This window comes from Pteropus alecto, unplaced genomic scaffold (genome assembly GCF_000325575.1).
Source record: "Pteropus alecto unplaced genomic scaffold, ASM32557v1 scaffold40, whole genome shotgun sequence".
NCBI lineage: Eukaryota > Metazoa > Chordata > Mammalia > Chiroptera > Pteropodidae > Pteropus > Pteropus alecto.
The window spans coordinates 17355640-17379532 of record NW_006431919.1 but is presented as its reverse complement, the minus strand read 5'-3'; the positions used below and the strand labels follow the sequence as shown (position 1 = coordinate 17379532).

The 23893-nt window shown below is 39.6% G+C and overlaps 2 protein-coding genes across 5 annotated transcripts in view; one reads left to right on the top strand and one right to left on the bottom strand.

Annotated features, from left to right (window-relative positions):
* The window catches only part of UBTD2 (ubiquitin domain containing 2), a 16015-nt gene extending 3766 nt beyond the window's left edge, over nt 1-12249 (top strand). Inside the window, exon 3 of the mRNA XM_006906515.3 lies at nt 9603-12249. Coding sequence (XP_006906577.2) covers nt 9603-10000 — 398 coding nt within the window. The 3' untranslated portion in view covers nt 10001-12249. The remainder of the gene's footprint in view (nt 1-9602) is intronic.
* Nucleotides 12250-13725: 1476 nt separating this feature from the next.
* The window catches only part of EFCAB9 (EF-hand calcium binding domain 9), an 11033-nt gene continuing 865 nt past the window's right edge, over nt 13726-23893 (bottom strand). For 2 of the 4 annotated variants that reach the window (XM_025043091.1, XM_025043092.1), the window contains exons 2-5: nt 21417-21585; nt 18493-18641; nt 17537-17713; nt 13726-16807 (exon numbers count right to left, since the gene is read on the bottom strand). In XM_025043091.1, the coding sequence (XP_024898859.1) occupies nt 16697-16807; nt 17537-17713; nt 18493-18641; nt 21417-21552 (573 nt within the window). In that variant the 5' untranslated portion in view covers nt 21553-21585 and the 3' untranslated portion in view covers nt 13726-16696. Of the gene's footprint in view, nt 16808-17536; nt 17714-18492; nt 18642-21416; nt 22136-23893 lie in introns of those variants that run through there. The other 2 variants (XM_025043089.1, XM_025043090.1) reach the window with 2 other exon arrangements.

Below are 23893 nucleotides of genomic sequence, written 5' to 3'. Positions count from 1 at the left end.
GTTGATTCAATGTCAACAGTAGTAGTAGATTTATTAATAGACATCAGAGCAGTGAGGACATAGTTTAGCATCAATCCCATAACTGATCTATCCTTAACCTCTTTATCTACATCTGTCAGTAATATCCATAAGAGGATTGAATTGATCATAGATTTACAATCTGAAGAGATCCTGGGATGTATATTCCTTTCTAAGCTTTCTTTAGTCAAGTCTCCTTTCTTGTTTTCATCTCATCCTCTTCCTATAATCTTTTTATTATCTCAACCTTATTTATATTATCTTCACTAATATACATACTAGAAAAAGCTCTTTAAAGTTTGAACACTCTGAAAATGTCTTTGTGTTTGTATATGTCTTATATTATCTGTGTCATCTGTTATTTTAGATCATATGCTCAAAATAAGTAAGAATTATGTCCTTTTTGGTTTAAATCGTATTTAGTATCAGTGTGACATACACAAAAATTATGTATTTGTCAATGGCCGTTTTGCCTATGTGATGATAAAGGAAACAACCAAAACACCCCTTTCCCCGTATTTCCTCCTTCTTTTCTTTTTTTTATAGTGGTTCCATTGATAATTATGTTTTTGTCTCAGTTCCAGTCATGAGGTCATACTCATTATAGTCCTGCCTTGTCCAAGCACAAAATAATTGTGTACTTTTTAATTATCTCCCTCAATGACTATCAATAATAATTCTTTAGTTCATTATTCTCAAATGGCAATTGGGATTAAGAGCGAAGTTGGTGTCATAACTACCTAGTAATTTCATACATGTGCATATATTTTCACTTTGGAAAAAGCTTCCTGGATGATTTTATTTGATATCTGGTACCGCTTTTGCACAGCCTCCCTATCCTAGAAGAGCTTTATTTTTCATGATTTACACAGCATTTTTTTACTCATGGTCTTAAATTTCTTAAAGAACTTATTTCCTTTTTCTATGATTGTTATTTTGCCATTACCTAAAAATCCTTAAAAAAATTCCTAAATATGTTTTCCCAGTGACACCAGGTTATAGATGAAGACTTGCCCAAATTAGCATGAACAGGATAAAAAAAAGCGGTGGTTATTTTCGGTTTCACAGAGTTTGGTTCATGGTAACTGTTTCGGTAATTTTCAGTTAAAACTTGTTGAAACCCAGTATCTGTTTTATCTTTTAAAGATGCAGATTTAATCCTTTTTAGAATTACTACATAGAAGATAAAAAAGATTTTAAAAATTGTCTGCTCCCTTTACCTACCTTCTAATTTTTAAGAAGTGTTGTTCTTATTCCTTTAGCATCTACAATTAATGTGTTTTCCATCTCCCTGCAATTCAAATGTAAAAGCCACCCCCTCTTATCCTTCCTTGTATAGGAGGAGTAGCTGCTCGCTATTACTTACTTTTCTCATACTTGAAGACTTAACTCCAACATTATTCTGTTTACTTCTTGTGGGTAAACACTGGCGGTTCATCATTTGGGCTTTTCAAGGCCTGTTTCTTTTGTCCCTTTTCATGCTGAGGAATACGGGAGATAGAAAAAGGTAATTATTAAAAACTCAACATTTTTTTTAATCACCTTCAAAATATAGGTGGAATAGGCATTGCCCAGAATTCCTCCCCCCTTTTCTTCCTGGTCTCATCTCAAAATATCAAATGCGACTAAATTAAACTATGTTAATTTAAGATTTTAAAAACGAAGGGACTTATAAATAGCATAAATAGGGCATTTTTATGTATAAAGGAGCCAACATGATGAAAGAACACAAGTTGGACTGAGAATCAAAAATAATAAGATACTAATAATTCATGTTTGAATAGATGTTATTTAATTCTCATGCCTGTAATAATGAGCTCCAGCAGCCCCCCTTTGAAACAGATGAAAAAACTGAAGCACAGAGAGATTATGTCATTTTTCTAAGGTGTAAGTCATGGAATCGGGATTTTGAGCTCTAGTCCTGAATCTAATGAAAGCAGCTTAAACATTTCATCTTTGTTTTCTGTGAAGTGACTGCACAAGTAATCTTCAAGGTTAATTTTATGTCTAATGTTAACTTTAGGTCCCTCCCACACTATATAGCAGGGGTTCCCAGCCCCCAGGCCGGTACCAGTTGGTGGCCTGGTAGGAACCAGGCCGCATAGCAGGAGGTGAGCGGCGGGTGAGGGAGCAAAGCTTCATCTGTATCTGCAGCCGCTCCCCAGCGCCAGCATCACCGCCTCAGTTCCGCCTCAGATCATCAGGCATTAGTTAGATTTCATAGGAGCACCTTGGTGCCACAAAGGTTGGGGACCGCTGCTATATAGAATATAGAATATTGTTGACCCTTGAACAACATAGGTTCGAACTGCACAGGTGCATTTATATATAGATTTTTTTCAATAAATACTTTAAATGTATTTTCCTTTGTGATTTTCTTAACATTTTCTTTAGTTTATTGTAAGAAACTAGTATATAGTACATATGACATGTAAAATATGTGTTAATAGACTATGTCAACAGTAAGCTATTAGTAAAACTTTTGAGGTGTCAAATACGTGGATTTTTGACTGCATGGTGGTGTGGGGTGAGGGGATTGGTGCTCCTAACCTCCACGTTGTCCAAGGGTCAACTGTACTTTAAAATGATATATCTTTTGTTAATACTAAAGAGAAACAAGAATTCTCTGAGACAGGTATAGGCAGGAAATGCATTTGTATAGGCCTTGTTTCTGTTTCCCTCAGGTGTGTTAGAGGGCCTATGAAGAAGCAGGCCATGAATTCTGGTTTCTTTAAAGGTCCCTATAAAAATTTGTCATTTGATAATTGGTAAATTAACTCATGAACGTAAAGCTTAGAAACGAAAGATGAAGATGTATTTCACATACATGGTAGACAGGATTTTCACCAGACTGTTGTATTTAAACATGAAACTGAGCCTTAGCAAAGGATCTGGTGACTGAGTAATCATAAATTAATTATTATATCTTTTTCCTCTCCCCAAAGAAACAAAAGTGATTTGAGATTATAAAATGTGAAGTTATCCACTCCTCTGCTGCCGTCACCGTTTTTCTTCAGTTGGAGGAACAAAGGCCCTGAAATAGCTGAGGTGGGGGCCGCCCCTGAGTCACAGGCTGGTCTCTGCAGAAGGCCTCCTTCCTCTGCCTCTGGGCGCGGGGGCTGGAGGGAGAGCAGGGCTTCTGACCTGGTCCCAGGAGGTATGTTCCACCCCCTTCTGTAAAGCCAGGTCAGCTTTAAATAAACCACCGTGTCCAAGTGCTTCTGGTCTGTTCCTCTGTCCCTTTTAAAGAGCTGGAATTAAAGATCAGTGTCCCCTTAGAAATGTGGCAAAATGTTTCCTAAGCTCTTAATTATGGTCTAACCATCATATGACTGTAGCAGTACACACAAGCTAAGCTGCTTCGTACCTCCGCTTGCTGGAGGAGACGGCCAGTTTTGTGCTTTTGAATGCTAGTCTTAACGGCCAATTTGGTGGAACTAGAGAGCTAAACTTTCTTCTCCTAAAGCTTGACGACCAGATAGAAGCCTCACATCGTTCCCAGCAAAGCGTTTGCATGAGAGAGTCTGTACTTTGTTCATCCTGAAAGACTGCTCATGAGATCAGGATGAAGGGTACTTATGGCCCTTGGGACATTATTGTGATTCAGGTTCGTAGAGAATCCCATGACGCAGAATGCAGCGGGCTCAGACTTTACGCAACTTTGATCCTTTGTGATATTCCTAGTGGCGAGCTCTCCCGCATGAGCCTGGTTCTGAGGTTTAAAACTTTTGGGACAAGGGAAGCAACATTATTGAGGATTTTTGCTGTATTTATTATATATTAGGCAATTTTGCATGTGTATTCTTATGTAATCCTTAGAAAAACTTTCTGAGGTAGATACTGTAATCCTTAAGGAAACAGACTGAATTTGTCCAAAATTAGGATCTAAATTACAGTCTGGGCGTGATTGACTCCAAAGCCACCGCTCCTTCCCACAGTCACTGCTCCTCCAGTCGCTGTTCTTCCATCAGGGGTTGTCTGAATGACAGGTCTAACCTCTCTTCCGCTCCTTCCATTCTTTCTTTTATTTGTGTTCTTGTCCTTTTTAACTGTGTCCAACTCAGTGTGCTTAGGCCTTCTTTTCTTCTGCCATAGGAGAAAGAGTTCATGCCTTCCGGGTCAGTTAGAAAAGAAAGTCAGGAATAAAGATGACATTTCCATAGGCTTTGGAAGAAACCCTCAATGTGACAAAAGCCTTACGGTTCCAGGACGCTACTCGCTTAATTTTGGGAAGGCAGTTTTCAATACGAGATTGCCCATGTATTTTAAATACTAAAATTTTCATCTGTATTGAGATATACTGAAGTATGCAAAACAGCATGTATTTGAACTGTGCATTGGATCAACTTTGACATGTGTAATTTGTGAAACCACCAACACAATGAAGACAATATTTTCATATCCCCAGAAGCTTCCTTAAGCAAAAATTGGTTTTTAACTTCTACAAATTTGTTCATGGAGCTGTACAAATCTCATGTGGTGAAAATTTTAAAAGACTGAGCTGTACTCTTACAGGACTGAACAGAGAGATAAGGGGTGAGGCCTTTGAATCCACAAAAAGCAATTTTTCTTTTTAACTTGAAAGAATGCTTGAGAAAGAGTAAAGTGTTAGACTTTCTGGCATTTAGTAAAGGTATTTTTATTATTTGGCATGTAATTTAGTTTTATCTTTATACTCTTGTAAAGTATTTTGAAGCCTAATTAAAAAGAGCCATATAAAACAGTTGACCAAGGAAAATAGAACCTCTGAGCCAGCCAGTCATGTAGACAGAAGATAAATAAAAGCAACTGCAGGAAGTTATGTATGAAACCAGAACAGAAGGTGGAGTCTTGGCAGCTTTCTCCCTACCTTGGGGAGCGTTCAGGGCTTCCTGCCCTGGGAGGCGGTGCCCTGGCAGTCATCTGTCCCGGTGGCCATCTGTCTCTGCCGGGTCTCAAGGTCTACAGTGGGTCTGTGAGAAGTAGGGAAAAAAAAGCCAAGAGAGTGTCCTTCCACTGGGGATGTTTGGTGAGCAGAGTGAGCAGGCCTGGCTAGGACGCCTTTAGAACTAGTGAAGACTTGCTGAATGAACTCTGATGCTCCCTCAGTGGCCGGTGGGGATGACCGAAACCTTTTATAAATTGCAAATGAAAACTCAGAGGAAAGTGATTTTGGAAAGGTGGAAAAATCCCCACGTTACCATCTTTTAGAGTCGTTCCTTCCCTTTGTGCTTAAAATCAGGGTTTCATTAAAGCAAAACTCTCCATCTTTAAACTCGCCCTGTTTTTTGCACATTCTTCATAAATATCGTAGACGAAACAATAACAGTAGCATGTCCTTTTGTCATTACATGTGGTGGCCTCACAGCACTGAAGCTTCTCTTAGTTACCATTTTCTTTTGCCTCATCTTCCAGGTCCCCTTTCTTTGACCTGTTGCTGACATCACTGGCAAATATGTTGTTGGGCTGCATTTGGACTGTTGCTTGTTTGCTCCTTGTCATTCATATTTGGTTTATCATTCCTCTTGTATTTGTCGTCTGCCTTTTTTAATTTTCCAATCACATTTCCTCCTTTTCATTAACCATATCACTCACCCGGGAGCCAAGCTCTGTAGTCTTATCCCTCTGTTATACATTTACTTCTTCAGGACTCAGACTGTTTCACTCTGTCACTTACCCTCTGTGACCCTGGACAAGTTACTTCTTTCTGCTCCGATTTTCCCATTTATAAAAGGAATATAAAGACTTAACTTATAGGGCTATTGCGAGGATTAAATGTTAATGTATGTAAAGTGCTTAGACAGCTGCAGCTAGTAATCTCTTCTTTTTCAGTTTTATTAAGATATAATTGACTTGCATCACTCTGTAAGTTTAAGGTGTACCGCGTGATGGTCTGACTTACATACATTGTGAAATGGTTATCACAATGAGCTTATTTAACACCCATCATCTCATTCAGATTCAGTAGTCAGCGCTCTTAAGTGTTTGCTTTTATGTTTAAACTTCTTCATTTGAAATTATTCCTCTACAAACTGCTTTTACCCTTTTCCCAGGACTATGCTTCTTCAGTTACCTGCAGATAATTCAACCGAGGTTACCTCACAACCTGACACAGGTAACAGTAAGCAAAGACTAGTAACTTCAGTTCTCTGTCACTCATTGTTATTTAGGTGATTCTTTCTTTTTTGTTTTCCATCACACATAACCTATCATTAGGTCCTGCCAGTTACCATTGATCCCCTCAGGTCCATCTCCTTCCATTGCCAAAGTCAGGCAAACATTTGAGCAGGTCCCCTGATACTCTAGTCAGTCATTCTCTCTTCACACAGATGATAAAATCATCTCCAGGCTTTGTCTTGTTCATTAACATAACCTTATTTCTTGGAACATTGCTTGGCACGTGATGGGCTCTCAGTATTTACTGGACGTGCGACTCGTGCACCTGCATCGGCTGCCTCTGTTCAGCTCTCGTCGTGTTCAGCCTCAGCGCCTGAACTCTGCTGTCAGGTTCTCACTATTGCTGTCTAGTTAGCAATTTTACATCATCGAATCTATGTTCCCCCTCAACAAAGCCACTTGCTGTTCTCTACTTACGTTGTACTCGTTCTCATTTCCTTATCATTCATATTTCTTGGGATGTCTTTCATTTGTGTTCTGTGTCATGCCCAGAACACACGATTTCTACAGAACTTCTCCTTGACTATACCAGCTCTAGTCACGTGTGTGATATCTCAGCTTCTACATTTGATTTTTAGCATATCAAATTTGTACTTAAATCTTCGGTGGGTCTGTTGTATCTGCTCACCTTGATTTTCATTTCCTGGGGCTCAAGGACAACCTCCCCTCAGTGCCAATGATATGCCCTGTACGGTTCTAGGTGTTTAATAAATGTTCATGCAGCGATTCTATGGAATGTGAGGATTGTTTCCTGGAGATCTTTGTGAAGTCCTAAAGAGGTAGTGTGATGGAGGTCACTATCAGTGGAGCAGTTTTTTCTTTAATAAAGAGATATGGAGCCAGTAGATAGTAGGAAGTTGGGAGTATATTATTAAAAAGAGTCTGGGCCTACAAAGGAGCCATTCCGCTCTGAATATATAATTCTGGAGTATATTCAGCTATGGGCTATGTTGTAAGCAGAGCTCATTTTTATTGATACCTTATGTTCCCAGATATTTAAAACTATAGCCCAAAAATGTAATTAAATCATGCTTCATGGTCTGGATTTTTTCCCTGTTTAATTTTTACTTTAAAACTAGAGCATATTTATAACTCAGATTATAATTCGACAGGCAGAAGTAAGGATAAGAGTACATAAACCAGAAAACTTTGTTAAATGAAATATGAGAGCTTCTAAGTAATACAGATGCTGGATAGCTTATTTCCAGCATTATAGATAGGAGCTCTACCTGAGCTGGAATAAGAAGATAAGCTGTCTGGCTGTACCTGTTCCTTGGAGTTTTTATTCTCACCCATTTGAGATGTGAAAACTGAACCCCTGCCTTGCTGGGCTGAAGGGCAGAAGGAAAGAGTCGGCTTTTCATTGTGCTGGAGGAGTGAGCATTCAGATCTAGGAAGAGCCCAGTGCCTATTAGATTGTACGTGCATGTTGAAATTGGCGTGCACTACTGTGTGAGCACAGTGCACAGACTGCTGTGACACCTCACCCTGGTTTCTAGCGAGCCTACGCGTGTAAAGACACCTTTCTGCCTGCACTTGGACTGCTATGGTTTGCAGTCCTGCTGTTTTCTGTCACGGTACATGAAAATGAAGAAGCATCTGTGTGACCTGGACACTACTTTAGAGGTCAATTTGACCCTGCCTCATTTTGCTGATTGAGAAGGGTATTTCAGATTAAAGAATCTTGCTTAAGGCTGTACAGCTAGTTAATAACAAGATTGGGAATTTCATCTTGGTTTCCTGATTCCAAAAGTAATGATTTGGAATGAGGCCTCTCTAAGAGAATGGTTTTCTAGCAGCACAATTATGTAAGTATGCTCTCAAACCTGTCAGCCTGCCGTGGCCCCCGGTCTTTGGGATATGTATCTGAAGATGTCTTTAGTGAACTCTCCACTTTCTCTTCCTGTTCTCCCGATGGCCAGCCCATCTGAAAGGCACTGGTAGCTTTCTGTGCCTCAGGACTAGGCTAATACAGTATATAAACAGTGAAGTTGACACAACTGACTCCACCTCTTTTTATAAATAATGTTGGTACTGCAGTGTGATGGTTACTAGTGTGGCAAACTGCTGCTGCTCACAACTATATCCATTTCTCCAGTGCCATGGCAGCGTTCAGATTAATTAGTGAACAGCCCGGGCTAAGCAGTATCTTGAAACAAGAGCGGGGAGCTTCACGTGTGTTATGCTTCACGTGTGTTATGCTTCGTGACTTAGCTCTCAGCACAGCCCCTATTATGTACCTAGAAGGTGTACTTGATCGAACCCACGGTTCCGGTCTCATTTCCGATGCTTTGTATTTTCAGCCTGTTGATAATGACCACAGAAATCAGTTGATTAACTTATTTGTTCATTGGTAAGCGTTTCTCAGTGTCTCGCTCCCCATATTTATTAGGCTGCGTTTAAGTGTTTTTGAATATGGTTGATGTTTTTGTGTTTTATCCAAACTGAAAATCAGCTGACCTTAATGTTCTAGCCTGAGCAAAGGACACATTATGAATAACCTTATAAAAAACGTTCATTAAGTATGCTTTCAAGCTTCCCAGGGGAAATCCTGGTGATTATAATGCAGTTAATGCTTTATTAAAACCGTGGTTATTAATACCTTCTTTTAAACCATAAATGCGTTTCTCCTTTCTCTGAGCCCTTCATACAGCCCTTTTGTCTCTCCCCCCACTTTTTTTAAACAACAGACATTTCTTTCTCACAGTTCTAGGGGCTAGAAGTCCAAGATCAAGGTGTCGGCAGGGTTTTTTTTCATTCTGAGGCCTTTTCTCTGTGCATGTGCATCCCTGGTGACTTGTTCCTCCTTTTTAACCCATAGCTTTTCTGTAACAGAATGACTGATGGGGGTTCAATGAAACACCTCACTCATTTCTGAGTAATTGTGCAAATGAAGTTCTTATAAACCGTGATCCATAGGCATCTCTAGGTTGTGTTCTCCTTGAACTAAGGCTCTGGCCAAGTACTTCAGCTTAGAAGGTCTGGGCACTAAGAAAACTGCTCTAGACCACTACGTTGTGGGAAGTTGGCCTTAAGAGATAGTTTTTTGCTTTTTTTAAGGAAGCCGATTCTTAAAAAGATCCCACTGCAGTTTGAATCTTCCCTTAATTTGGTCTAAGCATTAGTGATATTTGTAAATTTGAATTTTGTGTGCTTTCTTTTAATGAATGTGAATTAGGTATGAAATGGCTTAGAAGAGGTGAGGGTGAGAAGCTAGGGTCCTGGTTAATGTGAAATTAGATGAACACTCAAATAATTGGTCATGGGCCTTAGCGATCATTATCGATGGTCAGTTGGCAGTGATCGGCCTTATTTTAATCTTTTTCTCTACAGTGGCAAGCTAGCAAGAGATGCTTGAACATTTTGCAAGGGGTAAACAACAGTGCATTCGTTTAGATAAAACTCTCAATCATATCTTCTTCCTGAAGGTGCACTGACCGAGTGCTACGATGAACTGGGAAACAGATACCAGCTCCCCGTCTACTGCTTGGCACCACCAATCAACATGATAGAAGAAAAGAGTGACATAGAGACTCTGGATATTCCTGAGCCACCTCCCAATTCTGGGTATGAATGTCAGCTGCGTTTGCGCCTCTCCACTGGCAGAGACCTCAAACTTGGGGTCCGCAGCACAGACACAGTGTACCACATGAAGAGGCGGCTCCACGCAGCGGAAGGAGTGGAGCCGAGTGGTCAGCGGTGGTTCTTTTCCGGCAGACCTCTCACTGACAAAATGAAGTTGGAGGAGCTGAAGATCCCAAAGGACTATGTCGTACAGGTTATAATGAGCCAACCTCTGCAAAACCCGACACCAGTCGAGAACTGAGCTGGTCCTGTTGGCCGGTTTCCAGACCCCTCCCACTCCTTTTTATTGTCATTGCCTACTCTGTGGCGTGAAATTTATTTTTACTGCTCTGAATTCCGTATGAATGGGTTTCATTCTGAGGAATTACCAGTGAAAAATTCCATCTGTGATGGAGACCAACAAAAATAATTAATAAAACACAAAGAGCTAGCCTTTGAGACTCATGTAATTATAATTTCTGATTCGAGGGGCAGTTAAGAAATAGATAACCATTTATTTTAAAACACCCAGCAACTATGTAATGGCTGTATTTAAATGATTTGGACTGTAAATAGAACATTGCATCCATGAAGAACAGCACCAAGCACCTTGTGAATACAAAATTTTTATAAAAGTAAATTTAATTTCCAGAAATCATCAATAACAGTTATAAAACTTGAGCTTTTTAAAATGGAAACTGGAAGGAGCAGTATTTGAGGTTCACTTCTACTCTGGTCTTACTTCTTTGCTCAGTTAGTATTTAGCCGTAACGGATCAGAGACCGGCAGATTCTGTCTCAGTATTGCTTTCCCCATCCCCACATGTCGAGCTCTTTATTTACATTCACACCAAGTTTCGGTGCCTTGCCACACGTTGGTGGCAGGCCCCCTTCTGGAACACTAGGCAATAATGTAGTCAATGCAATCAGATCTCTGATTTCAGCTGGTATTCAGTTGAAAAGTCTCTTGTCCTCTTACTGCGTAGGCATTTTGAAATGTCTAAATAACGAAGCTCTTTTCACGTCCAGGCTTAGAAGGTCAGTACTATATAAGCCTTAGTTCTCCCTACTCTGCTTGGAACGTTTCAGCTAACTGTGCCCCCAAATGAATGAACACTGGGCCAGGAAGCGCAAGGGATCACACACGGCCACTCCCGCTGTTGCATAATAAAGTAATTCTCTCTTCTCCCTAATCTGCAGCAAGTGTGTGAGGAAAACCATTCTGTGCCTGGGAGAATTGTGCCTATTTTCAGTCTGTTAGAGAAAATTTCAACTCGTAATTTACTAAGGTGAAAGATTTACTGACATCACTTAGACATCAGCCGTGAAACCAAATGGTGAAATGTTGCTTGATACTTCAGTGCTTTCCAGTTCACGGTTACTGTAGGTATGGTGGATGATAATTTTCCTCTCTCATCTTTCCTAGCAAAGAGGCAAATTAAGAACCATCTGCAAATTCATTTATAGAGGACTGAAAAATCTGGTAAGATAACCTGATTCTTTTGTACTGTGACTGGAGTAAGGCTACTGAGGATATTTAATTTGGAGCCTTTTCAAGGTTGGTTCGGTTCCATAAGAGGGGGGCTGCCACATGACCCCCGTACCCCTGATTGTCCATGAGATGGAAAAGTAGAGGAGGAAGGCACTTACCACTGTTTGCAGTTGGGAAATTATCAAACCTCCATACCTATTTGGATGTGAAGCACCATTATTAATTTAAATAGCAAAACGAAGTTGCTAATTAGTTAAAATGTAATGTTTAAAACGGTATTACACTTCCTATAGCCTGTTAGATTCAATATTTATAATTGTAACACACCATTTTTCTGAGAGCTTTAACTACATCGCCTATTCACGCAATTGTTTTCAAGATTGTGGCTACATTTAATTTAGGTTTGATGATGATTAAATCTAAATTCAAGAGGATAAAGCAGCATTAATTCCAAAGGAGTATTTTTATATATGGAGGTGGAGATGTATGAGGGTATTTCAATATAATGCCCTTTCATCAAAAAGCTTTTGTTAATTTGTGTGTCACATCGAATAGCAACATCTCTCAAAGTTTGTTAACTGGAAAAAAGTGTTCAAATCTATTTTTCTTAAGTAAATTTGGCTATATAAGTAATTTATGGTTGATAAAAGGTCTTTTTGTCTGTCGAGGATTTGAGCTCTCAAGAGTTTATTTTAAGGAACATATACTTTGAATAATAACAATTTTCTGGGCATGTTTAACTAACCTAGGTAAGAAAACCATGGTGCTGTTTAATTGTAAATAGATTGGTATAAGATTGGACCAATACTTGATGTGTACAATTTTAGTATGTAGGGTTTTTGTGCTTTTTTAAAAAAAAAATGTTCAATTTTTCCCTTTGTCTTTGCCTTTATTTTGGGTTTTTTAATTGTTATTACTCTCTACAATTAGGGTAATCTGCCTCATATGAATAAAACCTCTAAAAAGGTTTTCCTCCTTTATAAAACCTCAGTTCAATAAAAAACAAATTCATTATCACCAGACTTAGGCTCTGCTATGCCAAACCGTACACGGTCATTTATAGATATGCTTTATCTTCTGCATTGAAATCTTGGTCTAAAATAGGTCATTATTTCTTTTAAGAATCGTGCTGTAAACCAAAACCTAATTCAGTTTTTCAGAAGCACTGAGCTCATTTCCTGTTCATTTTGGATCAAAGTGGCAGGTTTTGATTGCTAAATTTTTATTTAAAATAGGTGATACATATGCGTGGAGAAAAAGGGCCAACGTACCAAGCGAAAAGTCTCTCTCTCATTCTATTCCTTATCTCCTCTTTCTTTTCTCCAGAGTAATAGCTGTTACCAGTTTAGCATAATGGTTCTCAAACTTGAGCATGCATCAGGATTACTTAGAGGGTTATTAAAACACAGATTGCTGGATCTTTTCCCCCAGAAGTACCAAGTGAGTAGATCTGAGTGGAGCCCAATAATTTTGCATTTCTAAAAGTTTCCAGATGCTGCTCATGCTGGCCTGGGAATCCCACATGAGAACCACTGAGCTAGTGTATGTGAGTATGTATATTCACCCACCCTACCGTGTTTTCCATAAATTCGTGTACTCTACACCTTTCATTTTTCTCTAAAATGGTGACTCTTAGATTGTTTCACAGAGGTAGAGTTAGCTCTGCTTCATTCCGCCTCGTGCTGCAGTAATATTCCATTGTCCTGGAGCACCGTAGTTATTTCAGACTTACCGCTGGTCAGTTTAGCCGTTTCCAGTCTTACTACTGTAAACGGTGCAGCCATGAAACGTCCTTCTCCATAGTTGCATCTTAGCGACTCTGTGCATCTACCGCACGCACTGCTGAAGAGGGCGGGCTGCCAGGTCAGACAGTAGCTACGCTTAGACAGTAGCTGCTGAATCGCCTTCCAAAAAGATTTTACCAGTTTAATACCATAGCAGTGTGACTGCCCTGATTTCCCTTCACCTCGACCAACCTTTTGATCTTTAACAATCTAAGTGAAAAATCTGTGTCCTGTGGTTTTTACTGAGTGTTTTTCTTTGAGTGAAGTTTAGCCTCTTACTGTATATTTTTAAGGCCATTGGTATTTTTTTTTTCTGTGAATTCTGTTTATGTTTGCCCACTTCCTAGTGCATTATGGTCTTCTTCCTCTTGATTTGTAAATATTCTTTCTATATTAAGAAAATTAGTCATTTTCCATCATGTGTTATCATTTGTTTTTGTTTTTGTATAAGTTATCACGTGCAAACTTTAAGTTTTGTATGGTGAGATCTATCAGTCTTGTAGGTCTTACCCACTCTGAGAGTCTAAAAAATTTTTCCTCATGTATTTTTTTTAAATAGTTCCATTATTTGGTGCAGGGAACAGAGTAGCAGCCCAGATTTACTTTCCTCCAGCTGCCCACCTTACTTTTCCTGATACTACTTATTGAATCATTTTCATCTTTCTGTTTCCCAGTGAAGTGAAAAAAATCACTCTATGACACTTTAAGACTATACTTTTTTAATGGTCTTTTCTTATTAATTGGAAAAATGAGCAAATACACCTTGTGTCCAACTCTCAAATGCTGTGATTTGGTATTTTTACTAATTTAAAAGAGAGATGAGGAGTGTGGCTGAGAACTCCTTTGTGGCCAGTCCCCTGTGGTTTCTGTTCTCTGGCCCAGCACGGGCTGCTCACATTGGTAAACCCCCATCTCAGCAAATTCGGTTTGGCCTTTTTCTAATCTTTGTTTTGGGCATGAGGCCTGTGATGATAATGCGTGAGAACTAAGGACTGGTAGAAAAAAAGCGATTTCACTTTGCATAGTTAGCTTCCCCTAAATTTCTTTCCTCTTTGTAGCTGGATAGAGATCGTGGAGGATCCCGTCCCCTGGCCCTGGGCTGGAACTGTAGTCATCTCTTCAGTCAAGCCTTCCCGTCACCTGCCCGTCACCTGCCCCTGCAAGTGCGGCTCCTCCCCATCTGCTTAGGCCCCTGAACAAGCACATGCTTTGTTGACCAAATAAGTCTAACGTGAATGTGACAGTAATAATCTAGTGTTATTGCTATGCAAAACGTACCCAAATGTACTTGGTCTGTTAAGCTGTACCCTTGAAATCACAGTAGTTTGACTCAGTGTGGACATAACGAAACTTAATTTAAGTATACCCACAAACACATTTTAAGTCACATAATATAATCGAGAAAAAAAAAGTCCTAAAATGAACATTGACAGATTGCTTTGTTGTGCTCCTAGTCCCAAAAGAGTGCCACTTTACAGGTGATTGAATTTTAGTTTTTACACCGAGTTTCAGTTGGGGCTCAGCAGAAGCAAATGCTCAGTTTCCTGATTCCGTTCTGGGACCACACAGATGATAAAAATGCTCTTAACAGGAACCTGACAGTTGGATCAGGGTACTTTTATAGTCACCCGTTGATATCTAGGAAGGAGGGGAAAACTATACTCCCTGGTCATGTCTCAAACTCTACTTCTTAAATTTATATTAACTTATTTTAAATTAATTTGAAATAAATAATTTCAACATTTAAATTTTAGTTTAAAATTTACCCCAAATTAAATCCTATACCTATTATCTTTGGCTCTCCCTCCTTTCTCCCTGCCCCCATTCTGAAACAGTAGATTGTATAGTATCTTCTTTGCCTTAGAGACCATGTCTGAAAAAACATATGCTGTGGTTACCCTTTACATATCTCGGGATTGTTCCCATTGGAAAACGAGAAAGAAGTCTTCCTAAGACGTTGCAGTTTCTCCTCCCAGAACTACGCCTGGATCCTAAGGCTGTCTGGTAGCAAAAGCCATGTAGACTGCCACAAAAGAAGCAGAAACCTGTCCCCAAATAAGCTTAGTGGTAAGACCCTTTGAAACGACACATAATCCCTAGCTGACATTTTCCAGCCAGATTGTACTAGTCTCTCGGTCCAGTACTCTGTGTAAGTGTAGTAGCGTCCAAACTTGTTTGCCAGAAGGTGTTCTTAGAGAATAACTGCAGACTTATCACCAAATCAGAGGACGGGGAGAACACTGTTCTAAGTGAGATGCTTTGCAACTTTTTGATTTCACAATTTCCATGTCTAAATCAGGCATGAGAAGTCAAATGACTTGTTGTTGATTCGTTTTTGTTTTGTTTTGCTAGCTCCGTTCAGTTTTTGTAGCACCATTTCGGGGAAGAGGGAGGTGATTTGGCTGCTAAATATTACTAATGGTCATAAGCATGTTACCACAATCCCATGTCTTCTAGAGCAAGAATGACAATCTTAGACAAGCATTATCTGTTGCAATTGACACTGATCCTTGATGATGACTGTATCCCTTGAACTCGAATGCCTTAAGGTCAGTTATGTTGCGTAATGTATACTTAAGAAATACTTTGTTTATAGTAAGCGAGCTGTATTTCTTTAATTGCTAAACTCGTTCCTCAGAAATTCATGATAGGAGGAGATGTGGTCATTAGCACGATGTGGATGAATTTCTGAGCCAGTGAAACGAAACTTAAGATTTAAACGGAATCTGCGAAAACGAGTTACTCGGATCACTTGCTCTAAGCACAGGCATCCATCTAATTGACCTTGAATTTGAATCCCGGTCCTACCACTAGTGGGCCATATGTTCTTGGGTAAGGTGCTTACTCTCTATAGGCCTCAGTTTCCTCATCTGTAAATCGAGGGTAACACCGAATTCAGAGGATTATGAGTCAAGCATTTAAAGCACCTGCCTGACCCGTAACAAGTGCTTACTGAGTGGTCTTTATCATCATCAGCATGACAGCACAATCAGGGAGCATCCACAAGTTCTGTGTTAAACACATTTAAAAATTATTCAAGGCATTATATAAAAAATTAAACTCATGGAACGTAGTAATTATTTTACCCTAGTAGATCTGGTCCATTTGCTTAAGCACCTAACTCATGAGAGTAATTCAGGTTCTAAGAAGAACACAGCCACAGCCCCCGTGTTCTTAAAAGTCCGTTTCCCTTATGGTTTGAGACACTTCACCATTTGCCAGTTTGAAGTATCTTGCATCCAGGTAGGTTTAGTTTAAGGACTGGGAAAATAGAAAGGATTCTAAAAGTATCAGACACTAGTGACAAATATTGAGAATGCATTACCTTTCAACTGCTTAGCTCCATTAAGTGTTGGTGATTATGTGGAGACACAGGGACCTAATGAAAGGGGTTGATCTGAAAAGGAGAAGCAGAATTGGGACGTGTGCACAAAGAGAAAATGGTTATTGCACATCACATTATTGTGAGGTCAGAAGATGTTTAGAGTTAACCTGCTGCCTGAGGAGCACTCATTTGAACCCTTCGTATATCACAGTCAGTGTAAAGATGTCCGCTTTGGTGCTCCAAGTTTATATTTGGACATGTTAATAGTTGTAATTACTTATATTCTTTCAGATTTATTTATTCCAAGAAGACTCTTTTTGACTCACATTAACTTCATTCATGTAACTTCATTTTCTTTTTAAGCAGAGTCTTCTCTTTCTTTCTCTTTTTCTTTCTCTGCTTTCTTCATCTCCTGGTATTTGTCCATGGTGAAGATAGTAAACAGCTTAAATTCCTTGTAATTAAGACGCTTTTGTTGGGGGAGAAAAGAAAAATTATTTCAGGAAGGACTTGATACTTTCAGATGACAGCAGGGTTGTAATCATTTCTCATTTTAAAACTTGGAAACTTAAAAGAGGCTCAGTAATTAGGACAAAATTATTATCTGATTGTAGTCTAAGAGCCAAGAACAGAGTCTGTTGTAGACTCTAAAGGAACCAAGGGTCACTTTTACTTCTACAATGTCAAGTCCACACACTTGAGGCTGGCATCTGAGGTTCCTCACAGGGTGAGCCATCTTTTCCCACCTTAGCTCCCACTTGCTTCCTCTTTAGGTAGAATTCATTATCTTCACCACAGTTGTCTCCCGGGATTTTGCTCGTGTGTTCCCATTATAGAATTTCTACTTATTCAGATGTATATTCCTTTCTACTTATTCAGATGTATATGCCCTTCCCCAACACCAACTCCTGCCGAATTAGTATAGTTCCTTCTCTAAACAACTTTTAAGCAAAATTTTCTTCTCTAAGCTTTTGTAATTTTGTATCTGCATTATGTGATGTACCACTTAGTTATTCAGTCCTGTCTCTTCCACAGGCCTGTATATCTCTCCAGTTTTTCCTGATCCTAGCTCCGTACCACACTCAAGCAGGTTTTCCCCACCCATCTCTTCCCTGATCTCTACTGTACGTAGCAGGACATTGTCCTCTGCCTTTGGACAGAGAGGCCGCCAGGCCCCACTTTAGGGATCTGCACTTACACAGTCACCTGTCACGTCAAAGTCACTGTAGAGCTCTCTGAGTTCCTGCTTTTTAATATTGAAGAGGAAGTTGTACATGTGGAAGTTTTCTGGACCAATTTTCATCTCCCCATCCAGGTCAAGCAGCTCAAAAACAGGCCGGGAGTGGCGGAAGATAAATTGCTCTTCCAAGTGGTTCTATTTTGAGAGAAAGATGCAAGACAAGAAACAGTGCTCTTGGTGCTACTTCTAAACTTGCTACATCAAGACTCCTACATTCCCTAGTCCATTCCTGAGAGAGCCAGAAGCGAAAGGCAAAATCATGGAAGCTCAGGGTTGAAAAGGTCCTGCTTTAGCATCTGCCTTCAAGGGGGACTTATGCCATCTGCAGTGATTAGTTCTGCTAGACTGAAATCTAGTCACTAGAACGCGTTTCCTTACGTTCAGCAAAAATCTACTCTTGAAACATCGCAGCACTGTTGATAAAATGGAGACAAGGAATGGCAAATGGCTAAATGCACACCGAAGGTACATATAAGGTAAGGTGGGACCCGAGGAAGAGCCGTCTGTCATCTCCATCATTCCTCTCCAGAAAGTTCTCTGAGAGAAAGAGGATCATTGCAGTGAGGTGCATGGGATTACTGGTGATTCTTTAAGTATCACGAGCTAGAACAGGCAAGGAAGGGCATGCCATGGGCAGACGTGGCAGGGTGGCATCTATTTAGAAAGGCAGCGGTGGAGAGCTGAAGATGGGCACAGGCAGCAGGGGAGCATAGGCTATAGATGGAACATTCAGGAACCAAAAGTAGCTCTTCCCTGAGTTTTTTTCTTCCTGTTTCGAGTGAAAGGAAGAACATTCTGGTATATTTGTAATTCAATGCTACCTCCAGCAAGATGGTGGCAGCTGCCAAGCTTGGCCTCCTCTGCCCCACACCCTGACTTAATTCTCACTGGGGACCTGGGTAGGTTGTACTCACCTGTTGTGCCAGCAGGATGCAAACTAACATGTAGAACTGGTCAAAAGCAATCTCGCCCATAGCATTCCAGTCCAACATGTTAAACACAATCATGATCTGTCTCCGTTTCAAATTAGTCACGTGATGAAGGAAGTGATAGAACAGCACATCTGTAATGGTGGGAGACAGGACGTGGATTATTCTCAAACAGTTCCACAGTGCCAGATAACTGGGAGCCACATAAATGGTTGTGGTATTGGGAGCTTGTGACCGGGGAATAGTAATAATGATAATTTCTGGCCTCGCCACTATACCTTCCATGATTCCTCAGACCTTAACTGCCCTTGAGCTTTGTGGAAGAAGCACTGTGCCTGGAATTGTGGATAATGAGGGTGGGAAGGGCTTGGTTCCTGACTCCAGCTCACACACTCGATGGCACGGACAAGTGTGTATAGGTAACCGATAGAAGCCACAGTGTGCTGCTTGTACATCCGGTCCCCAAGCCCTGGCCTGCAGATTGATACCAATCCACGGCCTGTTAGGAACCGGGCCACACAGCAAGAGGTAAGCAGCGGGTGGGTGAGCGAAGCTTCAGCTGCATTTGCAGCCGCTCCCCAGCGCCAGCATCACCGCCTCAGCTCCACTTCAGATCATCAGGTGTTAGATTCTCATAGGAACACTGGTCCCTGGTGCCAAAAAGGTTGGGGACCGCTGTCGTACCTGGAAGAAAGAAGCTTAATTCTCACTAGGGACTGAGGACACTTGGAGAAGCTGACATTTCACCTGGGGCTTTCACTTGTAGAAATAATGGTGAAAACGAGAAATTAAAAAATCGTTTCTCTTCTACGAACGTCTCAGTATTCCTCATGCTTGGATTAAAGTGAATGCATTTGGCTATGAGAAAAGAAACAATTGTTATTGAGCACCTCAAGTGCTAGGCACTTTAAATGCCACAACCTTTCAGAGAAAGCGGCATCACACCATTTTATAATGCGCCTTGGATAGTAACTAGTCTGTTTTAATGCTGCTTGAGCTGTAATAGGTACACTGATTACTTGAGGATCTTGTAAAAATGCAGGCTCTGATTCAGGAAATCTGGCTTGGGACTGAGTCTGCATTTCTAACAAGCTCCTAGGAGATGTGGCTGCTGTGACCAGGCTTTGAGTGGCAGAGCTGGGATCTAAATGTGGTCTGCCTGACTCTACAGCCTTGCTCTTCTCATGGTGAAAAGGGCATTAGTTAATGCAGTCAGTCGTATACTAAGAAGAAAAAATACTGTGATTTAAAGGACAGGGAAGGTTTTACCTGAAATTCCACTTACTAATCATCTGTCTCATAGGATGGAAGAAACAAATGTGAAGAAAACATTCATACAGTTGTATATACTAATTGCCCATAGTTACTTAAGAAATTTTCATGTGTAACTTTGTCTATACCTGCTTTCCCTTTGCCCGCTAGTTACGGAAGCTATCTCCTGCATAAGATATGGCTCCACTAAATACATAAAACATCCATGTAGTTTGGAGTCCCAGTTAAAGCTAGCTAAGAGCACAGTGAACCAATTGTCACAGTGTCATGATGTGGGGACTTCTGGTGGTTTCTTGATGTTCCTTCTGTATGCCCCACCAGGTCTGAGCATGTGGGGACCACACACCACGTCACATATACACGGTGACGTTTGTGTAGTCGCTCTTTGAGAAATGTTTTAGTGTGGACTTAGTAGCTCCTTCACAAATACTGTTTTTAACCAGCTGGCTCTGGCCTACTCAGGTCCCTAAGGCTTTAAGTCATGGAGCCTCCCTGGAAGGCAAAAAAGCTTCAGGCTGTGCCTTTGCTTTTTCAGGTCACTCTCCAATCCCTTGGTGACCAGAAGACATGAGCACGACTACCTCTTGGGTATTGATTGCATCATCAGGGGGTGATTCTGTTACTAGGGAGACCAGACTCTTCTTCGCAAACATTCCGGTGAGACTCAGGGTGTGGGTTTTGGAGTCAGAAAGCTGTGGCTTTCAGTTCCAGCTTTTTTTTTCTCTTTACGGTTAGGAGCCCTACAGTTGCCTTATCTATGGCCGGGTTATTACAAAGATTTGGTGTCATACCCTGTGTAAATCTATACGTAAAGAGAAAAACAGGCATGAAATGGTGAGAAAATGGTGTCTTCGTTTTTAAAGATTGAATGAACTCTTAAAAATCTTTATGGAAGAAACCCCTTATTCACAAATGACATTTATGTCTCTCAGGTCACAATGGATGGATAGGATACCTTATTTATACCCAGTCCCCCCCACCCCCCCCCAAAAAAAACTGAAGTGTTTTAATTGGTCTTCTGTTAGTTTGTGCATTCAAAAGCAAGATTGAGATCATCCATACTTTTTGGTCAGTCATAAGTACCAAGAATTAGAAGAGATCTTGCAGCTCATCTATCTGATTCAAACTTCTCATTTGAAAAAAGAGAAGTCTTGGCTGAGGGGGGTCTTCAGGGTTAACGCCGGAGTGGGGCTCAGCCCCCAGGAATAATTGTAATAACAAACATTAAGTCCTTACGATGGGCTAAGAATTTTCCATACATTGTCTCATTTAATTTTTTTTCCAAGTATGAGATGGACTCCATTATTAGAATCCTCATTTACAGATGAAGAAAATGAGACTTAAGGAGGGTGATGATGTGTTCTCCAAATCACCAAAGAATAATGGGTGGAGCCAGGATTTAACCCCAGAGCCAGCAATCTTATCTATTTATTTTTTAGGCGAGGCAACCCTTGGTTGACCTCACAGATTGCAAGGAGCTTGTCAGTTTACAATCCCTTATTTTTAATTTTTTATGCCTATAGCACCTGGTCTTCCTAGGTCAGAAATGTTATTCTCCTTACTGAACAGCCTCAGGTCTCAGTTGGTGATTAAAAACCAGGTAATGACTCAGAGGAAACATTTCTGAAGGTACTGACCATTCAACGTGTTGTTGCGGTGAACATCAAGAAGGTGAAAATACTCCACCAGGGCCTTCACGTTCCTCACGGATAATAAGCAGTACAGTTTGTCCAGGTAGAGGTACCACAGAAACGACCCTTCTTTCAGCTTCATCTGGGTGCTCTTTAAGCCAAAGACTCTAGCAACCTGAAAGGGAATAGAGAATTCTGCCTCGGAATTAGAATGTTGGATAAAGAGAAACTTTGGTAGGAAAGGTCTTCCTAGATTTAAAAACAAAACAAAACAAAACATAGAAAACAGTCAATGAAAAATTAATAATGGCTAAAGGGAGGGTCACTTTGTAACTTATATAAATGTCTGACCACTATGCTGTACACCTAAAACTAATATTGAATGTCAGCTGTAGTTGAAAAAATTGTATTACAACAGCTTCCTCCTAGTTCTTCAGCTTTGCTGTAGACGTTTATTGTCCTCAATCTCTTGATAACTGGATTATTTCTCTGTCACTAAAATATAACAAGTTCTAAACAATTCACAGCCTGTTTGGAAATGAACAGGAGAATATACACATGAAAACTTATGCTGTGCGGCCAAAGTGGTTCTTAGAGGAGTATTTATAGCCTAAATGCACTTACTATAAAACAAGAAAAAATGAAAAATACACAAAAAAAGTACTACAAGGACCACCTAGAAGAAGTAAAATAAAACCAAAGAAGAAATTTTTTTATAAAGACCAAAGCACAAATCGTTGAAATGAAAAGCAAAGCAAACTTGGTTAGTATAATCAGGACCTTTTTTTCTTTTATGTTCTTCATAATGGAAAATTTAAAACATATCCTAAAGTAAATTAGTATAATAGACCTGCATGTAATCATCAGCCAGCTTCAAAAATGATCATCTCGGGGCCGATCTTGTTTCATCTCTACTCCCCCCACCCACCACCACCATCACTAGATTGTTTTGAAGCAAATCTCTGACATGACTTTCCATCTAAATATTTGAGTATATAGTTCAAAGTGACTTTTTAAAAAAAGTACATAATCACATACTATTGTTACACCTAAAAATGAAGAACAATCATTTCCTAATGTTATCAAATATCCAGTCATCATTCAAATTTCCTTAATTGTTTCTTAACATTTTTTAAATTTGAATTTTAATTATAGTTGGCAACAGTGATTAGACATTTATATACCTTAAAAATTTTCCAATAGGTGAATTCAAGTCAGGACCCCAAACAGACCAATTATTACATTTAGACTGTTTTCACAAGTATCTTGAGGTTCTGCCTTCCTGTCTTTTACTTTTCATGTAATTTAATTGGTAAAGAGTCCAGATTGTCATGTAGAGGAAAACAGTCTATTTTTGCAGATTTTATCTCCAATGGGTTAACATGTTCCTCTGTCTCCTCTACTTTCTATAAACTAGTAGTTAGATCTAGAGTGAAAGCTGGTTTTAGGAAAAGACCAATAAAAACAAAAGTTTTGGCAAGTGCGATAAGGAGAAAAAAAGATTTTAAATATTAAGAATGAGAAAGGAAACTATCATATGGGAGAAATTGATACGCATATAAGACTACTGTATACAACTTCTATGCCAATAATTTGAAAATTAAATTAGCTTTATCCAATAAATACGTAACGTGAGCCACAGACATGTCACATGTAATTTTAAATTTTCTAATGGCTACATTTAAAAAAAGTAAAATTAGTTTTGAAAACATTTTATTTAACCCAATGTATCTAAAATATTTCAATTTGTAATCAAAATATTAAAAAAATCCTTTTACAATCTTTTTTCCAGCTTTATTGAGATATAAATGACATAACATTGTATAAGTTTAAGGTGTACAGTGTGATAATTTGACACATGTATATACTGTGAAATGATTACCACAATAAGGCTAGTTAACACATCTGTTACCTCAGGTTTTTACTGTTTTGTTTCCTGTGGTGAGAACTTTCAAGATTTATTCTTTTAGCAACTTTCAAGTACACAGTGCAGTTTTGCTAAGTAGAGCCACCGTGTTGTATATTAGATGCCCAAGTCTTACCATCTTATAAGTGGAAGTTCGTCCCCTCTGACCACCTTCACCCATTTTCCCAACCCCTGGCAACCAATGTACTCTCTGTTCCTATGAGTTCAGGTTTTTTTGATTCCACAGATAAGTAAAATCATAAATCCCTTTTTTATACTCTGAAACCGCGTGTGTATTTTATACCTACAGCATATATCAGTTTGGACAAGTTACATTTCGAGCGCTTAATGGCCACATGTGGCTAGTGCATTATCTTGAACAGATTTAGAGAAATAGAACAATTCTTTTAGGAAAGTTGACTAAAGGAGTTAAAAATGTGAATCATTCAATACCTATAACCAATAACCAGAAAGTAATCAATGATGAAATGCTAAGAAAAGATACCTGACTCAGATGGTTTTATGGGGAGGTTTCTCAAAACCATCAAGGACAAATAATTTCTGTTCTAACCTATTT